The sequence below is a fragment of the Idiotropiscis lumnitzeri genome, chromosome 12 (assembly GCF_059441095.1).
Source record: "Idiotropiscis lumnitzeri isolate Australia: NSW breed Sydney's pygmy pipehorse chromosome 12, RoL_Ilum_1.0, whole genome shotgun sequence".
Lineage (NCBI taxonomy): Eukaryota > Metazoa > Chordata > Actinopteri > Syngnathiformes > Syngnathidae > Idiotropiscis > Idiotropiscis lumnitzeri.
The window spans coordinates 10813538-10823126 of NC_142402.1; the positions used below are offsets into that span (position 1 = coordinate 10813538).

Consider the following 9589-nt stretch of genomic DNA (forward strand, 5'->3'; position numbering starts at 1 on the left):
GTTTGCGGGGGGTTCACATAACTTAAAGTCAAAAGACAACACTTTAAGCTTATGTTATGCAAATATTTATTCAACCCTGACAACTAAATAAATAAGAGCAACACAAAACAAGACAATATCTGCTTCAAAATCACATGATATCGTGAAAAAATATCGCTCACGTTTAGTTCTATTTACCGGTATTTGGAGCGAACCAACTAGAGCTTTCACGTAGATGGAGTCATTCACGCACACTTCTCTGAGCTCGGACATCACATACACCCGGAGGATATATGGCGCATTCAAGTGCTCTGGGTCAGAAGTAATATTGGCGACATTAAGCTAATATCATAGCGTCTCAGAAGCGACGGGACTACTTTAAAGAAAAAATAAGTGGAAAACACAACACACGTGGGCCGTGAAATACCACAATTCCTAGAACGCTAATTGCGCATACTTACATTGGGCACGTTCATGGAGGAGAAGAAAGGATATGAATAAGGAGACAAATAAGACCATAAGAAGCCCATAATAAAATAAGCAAATTTGAAAAGTAAGATTGTCAGCTAATGATGTTTAAATAAATTTCTGCCATTAGTATCTCTCCTGCGGCGGCATAATGTACGGACGCTTTAAAAAATAAAATAAACATTGGAGTGGGGTTTGGGTCCTACAATTTTTATGAATGAGGCCAGAGGGTCAAGGCATGAACAGTTCAGAGATCGTGGCCGCAGGGCGGGGGACTGACCGTCAAAAAAGGGTCAAGTGCCCATCTCTGCAATTCATAAAGTAGAGACAGCACAAAAGACCTTGGCAAAAGTATGGATATATATATATATATTTATTTATATATAATTTTTGTGTGTGTGTGTGCATGTGTAGAATCAAATCCAGGTGTTATACAGAACCTGAAACCTCTGCATGTTTTATGACATTGGAAAGAACGCAAGCTCAGGTAATAGACAAGGTCAAATTGATAAGACAAAACCAGGCCTCTACGCCCCTCTGAAAATTTTCAAATGTTAACCTTTTTTTTTTGCTCTCGGGCCACATTTTGCACCTCATTAATCATTATTAGCTGGTTATGCCATGAAACAGCCTACCTCCATTTGCTGCTGTCAGCGGTCTATTTTTGTAATGCCTCGAGCCATGATGGCAATCACCTTCCCGTCACCTACATCCTCCCAGGTACGAGTGCAATCAATATTATTAATAGTAAAAATGATTAAAATAAAAGCATTTGATGGCATACTAGGGTATACTGCTGCTCTTGTCCACAGCTTGGAACAAGAATATTTCAGACCAATATTTTCACACAGGTCAAACAATAATAATCGTCTGATCTAAACTTTCAAAAACTTAAAAAACAGTAGTTGTTAAGAGGTCAAGAGGAGTTGGACTGTATACAGAACTTTGAGGATGATTGAAAGGGCATAAACACATGGGAGCCAGAGCTGTAGTTTTCCAGAGCAATCTAGGCATAGACAGAACAAATGACATTGGAATGAATGGGCATAGTCAAGTAGAATCCAATCTAGGTGTTAAGAAAGCACCGTGGGACCTCATATTGTTTTTTTAGAGGTTTCTTTCAGTAGTTAGACAGCTGTTACAACATAATTGAACGGCAGTATTGAGTTGAACCCAATTCTAGTATTAGTCAGCCCCTATAAACTCTTATTTTTTAGAGCATTTTGACAGCCCAATGATGTGGTCGACAAATTAATGCGTGTACATGAAGCTATTACAGGAAGTCGAGTGTATACGGGACCACTGAATGAATCCTGGTACGTTAGACATTTGACTGAACAGGTATAGTAACCTAAGAGTCACTGCACGTGTTAGACTGTACTAAAACAGTTTACAGGTATAATGTTTTATTTGGAAAAAGCTGTCAAATGTTGCCATCTTGTTTACACATATACAATAAAAAATATATTTTGAAATGTTGCTATAATCGTAAGTGCATACAAGTACATGGGGAAAAAATACTTGGCTGAACGCATTCTATACAATGTGGGGAATGTGTTTAACAAAAAAAAAAAAAGAAAGAAAAATGGAATGTTTGAGGTGTGCGTAGATGACAAATAGTAGTTCCAGTTCTTGGTGGTGAGGCCATGTAAGCAGAAAGGCACTGCTTAACTGACACTGAAGGCTGATTTGAATAAAAACGGAATAATCATAAAAAACACAAGTGAGTAAAAAAAAAAAAAAAAAGACCGTACATAAAAAGAAGTGTAAAATAATAAATTAAAGGTGAGGAGCGTGTTGAAGCGCAGCCTTTAAGGCGTGCTCTCTTGCCGGTCCTTGTCTGCGGCGATGGAACGCACTAGCTCCTCCACCCAGCGCACCTCGTGCGCCACCTGCTCGGCCAGCGCCTCGTAGCGGTTCTCCAGGCGTCCAAACTTGCGCTTGAGTGCCCCGGCAGCCTGTGCGGCTCCGCGGGCATCCTCCTGGCTCTTCTTGCGCTGCGCCTGTGTGCGTTGCAGCTCCTGGCGGACAGCGCCTAGCTGGCCCGAGATACCTCGGCTCTCCTCCTTGTACCAGCCCTCCTTCTCCTCGTAGATAGACAGTAGTGCGGCCACGTCGTCGCGGCACGAGCGCCGGTTGCGCTCGAGCTGGCGCAGGCCCTGCTCAGCCGCCGCAATCTCCTCCAGGACCTGCGAGAAGCGCTCGAAGTTGACGTAGGTGTTGTTGGGCGGCATGCTGGAGTGCGACTTGATGGTGTACTCCTTCAGACGCGTAGTCTTCAGACGCCTGCGCTCCGGCTTGTGCTCGCGCTCCTCCTGGCGCACGTTGCGCCGCTTGATCACCTGGACAACGCCAAAGCAGCAATATCAGCAACTTGTAAACTCCAATCACAATCTCGTCTCGTATCAGAAGGGATAGAACGGTTAGCCTGTGATAATGTTTGTGATAACTTTAACAGGTGGGTAATGTTACCATGACTACCATATTTGTTGTTACCCTCTCTCGTCTAATATTTCGTAATATTTTCTAAGCATTTTTTTGGTTTAGGAAAGTAGTGTTAGTCTTAGTAGTGTCACTATTTATTAACTTTAAAATTCAATGTGTGACCTGACTCAATTTTCCTTACGGCCAATCCCAACAGCCCCCAAAAATTTACCCTGCCCTTCTGACATAGCCTTTGTCTGGACACACATTTTCTCAAATCTGATATCATTTAAAATTTTGGGTCAAATATTTATTTTAGCTTTTCCTTAGACTTATGTATTTTTGTCTACTAACATATGTGTATTTTCTTTCCTTGCATATTCCTCTTAAAAGATTTTATCCTTTTTAAATAATTTTTTATTTTAATTCCAATTTTGATTAAATATTTTAATTTTTTTGTGTCCTTTGTTTTCATCTATTCATTTTTTTTTTAATAATTTGTGTTTTTTTTTCTATACAGTTATTTTTCACCTGAATATTTATGTATTTTTATCAAATTTGATATTTTTTGAACCCACAATATATAATTCCAATATCTGTTTGGTCGAAATATTTTTTTTGTGTAGTATGTTTTTTTCCATCCATTTGTTTTCCGTAATTTTCTTTTCAAGTTAATTTGGCGGTTTATTATTTCAACAATTAGTGTGCTGGCTCTCAGCGCGTGCAAGTGCATGTCATATTTTGACGCTATCCTTAGTTAATTATTTAACAAACAAATTCTGATACACCAATAACCATCATCATCTTGCTCATGTGATGAATTTGGGGATGCTATATGTTGGACGACACAGAGGAGTAAGGCCACAGGAGTGAAAGAAGACGGTAAATACCTTAATCCATGGATGTTGAAGACTGTCATCGATGGTCATTCTCTTCCTGAAATGACAAGTTAGTCAGAAGAAGACAGCAAAGAAACATGGAGAAAAAGAAGAAATTGATAAATCTACTACTTGGGATCTTTGACCAGCAGGCGACGTATGAAATCTTTGGCCAACTCGCTGGTGTTGCTGAAGTATTCCTCGTCAAAGTCGTAGTTGACCGCCGAGATGTTGGTCAGTGTCTCCTGCTTAGTCTCACCCAGGAAGGGAGAAGCGCCGCTCAACCTGCCGGGAAATGTTGAACACTTTAGAGGATGCCCGAGCGAAGCCGTTAATTGTCTGTTAGCCCGTGTGACGTGATACTTACAGGATATACGTGATGACGCCAATGCTCCTGCACAGAAAAAAAGAAAACATGGCTAGAAAATGTCACATGTCACAAATATCACTCACAATGCTTACGTAGGTTTTAAAGTCGATCCAAAATCCTATGGGTGCACGGACGCGCAAAAGACGAGCTATAATATGCAAATAAAATATGCAACAAACTTGCACAGGTTAAAGACAACTAGAAATCTCATGAAAATTGTGTTGGCTAAAATAATAAAAGCTGTGCATGCTTAAGTAAAAATCAACTAACAAACCTAACCACCAAAACAATGTAGAAAAATGAAAATGAACTAAAACTATGTCTTAATTTATAAAAACTAACTATATTGATGTAGCGAAAATGTCATTTGTTTCATCTTTGTCAATTAATATAATAGATGAGTTTCCTGGTTTATTTGAAATATATTTATTTCGGTATTGCTGTACATCTGTACAGACGAAGCAAGGTCAAACTTGCACTTGACTAATATTCCATGAATTAAAAAAAATAAAATAAAAAAAAATAAATCCCAAAAAACTAAACAAATAAAAATTAAGCTAAAAGGAAGCATTTTGAAAATTAAAAACTAATCATCGTTAACAAAGCTTCTCTAAACACTAACAAAATGGATTGAAAAATCTAAAGTGTAAACAAAAAACCTGCAATGAAAAAAATCCTGGACTATTGTAACTGTGGTAAGAATGCCATGAATCACATTGAAGTTGAACAGCTAAAATATAAACTACTAGTAATTTAATTGAAGTCACATCAGTTTAAAATAAGACCACCATCAATTTGATAGAAATTGTGCTGCTAAAATAAAACAACTGTAAAGCACATGAAAGTTATGCAGGTTAAAACTGGACTACTGTAAATCCCGTCCAAGTGTCGCTGACATTGTAAGTCAAATCTCTTTGTGTATTGCAAATATGAAGAAGAGTGAAGAGTGGAGTCACAAAGCAAAGCAGGTTGTTGTCTTACCACATGTCTGCCTCCAGTCCCAGCGGTTCGTAGTTGACTATTTCTGGAGCTGCAAAGCGCGAAAGAACCAAGACGTCAATGTGAAGCAGATGTGGCGACCGCACAAAGTCGCTCACTCTGCATGAAATTGAACACGTTGGCAGGAGGGGTGTAGTGGGGTTGTTGGACCGTGAAACGCACCTACGAACTCGGGCGTTCCAAAGATGTTCTTGAACTCGTTCCCGGCTTTGATCTGATGGGCGATGCCGAAGTCGATGAGCTTTATCCTGGGATTGGGAACGTTTTTGTCCAGTAGCATGATGTTCTCAGGCTGCAACGCAACAAAACAACAATACTGAACATTCGTTGACGGCTAATGTTTGACATGATAGTTATACCAGTCCAGAGAGACCGCTGTATGAATGTAATAAAGGAAAACTAATCAGCCGGAAGACGCCTGGCAAACACTCTGGCGCCACCCTTCCCTTTTCTTATCCATTCAAACGGAAATTGCACAGGTTAAAATACTGCTTCTGTAAATCCACTCTTATTAAAAGATGATTGCAGCAAATCCCATAAATTTGGTGCAAATCTAAATAATAATAATAATAATAATAATACAATATATGATATAAGTCCCGCCAAAAAAAAAAAAACTGTTTGGGTTACAAACAGGACTGCCATAAAGTCCCATAAAAGTTACATTGGTTTAAGCAAGGTTATCATTAATCCCCAAAACGCTGAAAAGGTTAAAATAAAACGAACCGAAACACTGTAAATATTGCACAGGTTAAAATTAGAACAACCATGAATCCTATACAATTTTCTTGCTTTAAAATGAAGCTATCAAAGCAAAAGAAAAGTTATTTAGGTTAAAATAGGACTACCATGAATTCCATAAATGTTGCACTGGCTGAAATGAGACCAACGTAAATCGCATACAAGTAGAAAGGATTAAAATTTGAATTGGAATTTGTAATATACTCCACAAAAATTGCTTATGTTAAACTGACCATGGAGAGCCCATAAAAATTGCACACGTTACGAGAACATTGCATTACAAATCCCCCAAAATGTGCACGTAAAAAAATAAAAAGGACAACCTCAAATCTTTGTATACATTGTGATTTAAATTGTGACTGTAAATCTTTTGAAGTTAGATTGCGAAAGATAATGAGGCACTTTTAAGTTGTTTTGAAAATGTAATTTTATTAATTCTCCATAGGTGTGATCGTGAGTGTCAATGCTTGCTTGTCTACTGATGCCCTGTGACCGGCTGGTGAGTAGTCGAGAATGTGATTGGATGGGGCAGACGTTACCTAATGAAAAGTCTAGTGTCTGTACCTTGAGGTCAAAGTGTGCAATGCGCTTAGAGTGCAGGTAGTGCACGCCGTCCAGGATCTGCTTGAGGAACTGTGTGGCCTCCTCCTCGCTCAGCGACTCCTTCTCGGCGAGAAAGTCAAACAGCTCGCCGCCGGACACCAGCTCCAGGATGAGGATAACGTCTGTCTTGTTCTCGAAGATGTCGTGCAGCGTGATGATGTTACTGTGCTGGATCTCGCGTAGGATGTTGACCTCGCGCTCAATTTCCTCACGGCTCACGCCCCGCCGGCTGGACGACAGGCGGCGTTTCTTGATGAACTTGGCGGCGTACTCCGAGCCTGAGCTCTTCTCCTTGCACTTGCGCACGATGGCGAACTGACCGCTGAGGGGGAGGAGGCACAAGCAGAGTGTGTGTGGGTATTTTTTGTGCGTGTAAGGCCACCACCGAAGAGTATCGGAGGAAAAGAAGACAAATGTAATGATAAGTCCACTATCTTAATGCTAACATATAACAGGGAAAAGACTACAGGAAATTACTTCAGCATAAACCGGTTAGACATAAAACAGAGCATCTAACAATACTCACAGGTATACCGTATATTCTCTCTGCTCTGTCGAAACAAATGTAACTGCTGAAGTTTAATTAGAGAACTGCCTATTTTTTTCTTGACATCATCGATGAACTCTAAAACCTCTTACACCGAGCGATGTGGCCAAACACGACTGACACAGGGGTTCTGCAATCAGCTTGCATGGGTGAACGATTGTGTTATGGTTAAAATAAATAAATAAATAAATCACACTTTCCTCTGGTGTGCATGCCTTAGCCATCCCGGGCAGAAAGATAGACTGAGATATCCCATACTGGGAGCTCAGTTCATCAGTGCGGCACTAATAATAGATGTCCTTTGCGGTGACTAAAGACGCTATTCATGTCAATACTGGTATATTATCTGACATGTGTTGTTGCACCGTTTGTGTACATATAACTCTTGCTTAAAGGATAACAACACCACCACAGAGATGCTACTGCAATTATTTGCCTGTATGCCTATGGTGTTTGTCACTGTACACACAGTGGCTATGAGGTTGCTTTAAATACACAACATATTTCTCTTTGTTTTGTGTTTAGTTTGAAAATAACCCACAGCTGAGTGGCAATAAATAGCTTGAAGCCTCTTGAAGAACATTTATGGTATCAGCCAAAGTACATCTTGTTGTGAAGTGAGTTGAGTTATCTGCCTCCCACCATGTAGGACCCGTATCACAAATTTATGCTCGCAAGTCAGTTGCTTGAAAACTGGGTCATGATGTTTGTGGTTCAATTAAAATGTTAAAATACAAAACCAAAAACCAATTGCATTAGCTAAAACACTTCTCGAAAAAAACACAAAGGGTCAGTTTTTCTGTTGCTGACAGTTGATATGAGTTGGTCCTGACTGTAATCTGTTTGAAGTTTTCCAGTACAGTCCTGTAAGTCTTCATCCCTTAGTGTGAGGTGTCTCACAAGTTATTTAATACTCTAAAAATGAGAAGGAAAAGAATTTACCTCAGCGGTGTAATTACCAGCCCAGCTAAGAGTTATCCTATTTCCTTTCCTTGTATTTTAAGGCAGTCTGGATGTCCTACAGCATCATGCTGCCTCTCATAGGTCAATCTCTATACTACGGCATACGTTTAGTTTTTACAAATGCCTGGAAAACTCCCTTCTGTCAAAACCCTCAAAAATATCTGCTTCTAATGAGAGAGAACTTAACAACCATGTCTGCAGAACATACCTGCCCAACTCCTCTCCCATCTCATAGTGCATCTCCACATCCTCTTGCCTGAAGCCAGCCATGACAAGACGGCTGCACCAATGCTGCTGGCTCGGCAGCCTTCCTTTGTGTGTGTAAGTAAGTGAGTGTTACACTGCAAACACATGATAACATACATAAAAGACAAGGGTTGGGTCGAGGCAACAATATCCAAATTGACATCACATGTTCTTTCCTTTCTTTCCTCCTTATTTGGCCAGCAGTGTTAAAGATGATGTCAGCGAGCCCCCTGCATTCCAGTCCTACTTACATCATCTCCTTGCCAATCAGTCTCAGTTAAAGAGACTACTATACCGACATTTTAACTATTTTCTACTGAGTAAAAAGAAATATTTTAAATGAAATCCTTTGAGTGAAATCTGCTTTGATTTAACACAAGGATGACAGTCACTTGCAACTTTGGATTGGACGTAATATTGCGAGTTTCGTCTACGAACAGTCGGATGGACATTAAAAAAAATAAGTACGCGCGAAGCGACAACATGAGGGAAATTAACCGGAAACGAGAAATTTTAGCATTACAAACCTATTTTTTTAGGGGGTGTCATAAGAAAAAAAACTCGAGACGGTAGTTAGCTTAGCTGACCAGCTAGCTTGAAAGAGCCACCGTTAACATCGCTTGGCAATCATTAAAAAACGCTAAATAAAGTCCGGTATTGGATAGAATTAATTAAAAATATATATATATATTAAATTGGGTACTTACGTCACTACTGGGTTAGTAGAGCCGCATTCCGCTCAAAGAAACTGACCGTGTGAGTTGAAGTGTAACACGGTCGAGCAATACATTTACAGAACTTCCGTTGTGATTTTTCAGAATAAACGTTCTCGTTAGGGTCGTGTAGCGAGAACAGCAGGCGAATGCCTCCAGTGAGACAAATACAAATAACAAGTTTATATTCCCTAAATAAACAAATGGAAGTGTTTTCTTAACGTCAGATAATGAATTGAATTTAAATTGCAGAGTGCCTTGTTCCGAAAAATGATTTCTGCCTAGTTCCGGCGTTACGGTAAGATGCCAATGCAGGTAAATACTGCCAGAAGGGAAAACATATGGAATGACGTCATCTGGAGTTTTAACGCCGCAGTGAGTCAGGAGAAGCACGCAAACGCTTATCTTCAAAAACAGTGCTAAAGCACGACACACAAATATTTAGAATTTATTATAACATAACGAATAGAAAGTCGTTTGTAACACGTAACGACATCGTTGAATTAATTAAAAAAAAAAATCAGAACGATAAAAGGGAGTTCCCTGACCGGGAATCGAACCCGGGCCGCGGCGGTGAGAGCGCCGAATCCTAACCACTAGACCACCAGGGATTGGTTGAGCTTTTTTCAAGACGTTACACTTATGATGAAATACTGTA

General features: G+C 39.8%; 1 protein-coding gene and 1 non-coding gene across 2 annotated transcripts; both read right to left on the reverse strand.

The window, feature by feature from the left end:
* Positions 1-1797: 1797 nt before the first annotated feature.
* dapk3 (death-associated protein kinase 3) lies at positions 1798-8329 on the reverse strand. Its single transcript, XM_088310614.1, has 8 exons — positions 8181-8329; positions 6424-6784; positions 5281-5410; positions 5101-5149; positions 4117-4143; positions 3882-4034; positions 3762-3807; positions 1798-2789 (listed from the first exon to the last, which is right to left on the reverse strand). The coding sequence occupies exons 1-8, from the start codon at positions 8240-8242 to the stop codon at positions 2259-2261; spliced, it is 1359 nt and encodes a 452-aa protein (XP_088166740.1). The 5' UTR covers positions 8243-8329; the 3' UTR covers positions 1798-2258.
* A 1141-nt stretch (positions 8330-9470) lies between these two features.
* On the reverse strand, positions 9471-9542 carry trnae-cuc (transfer RNA glutamic acid (anticodon CUC)). Its single transcript has one exon. It is a non-coding gene; the product is annotated as a tRNA-Glu (tRNA).
* Positions 9543-9589: the final 47 nt, after the last annotated feature.

Coding starts and splice junctions, on each gene's coding strand:
- dapk3 (XM_088310614.1), bottom strand. CDS start 8,242: ATGGCTGGCTTCAGGCAAGAGGATGTGGAGATGCACTATGAGATGGGA. Junction 4,144..5,100: donor GGACTGGAGGCAGACATGTG/GTAAGACAACAA, acceptor TTTTCTGTGCAG/GAGCATTGGCGTCATCACGT. Junction 2,790..3,761: donor TTCAACATCCATGGATTAAG/GTATTTACCGTC, acceptor GGCGTTGTCCAG/GTGATCAAGCGGCGCAACGT.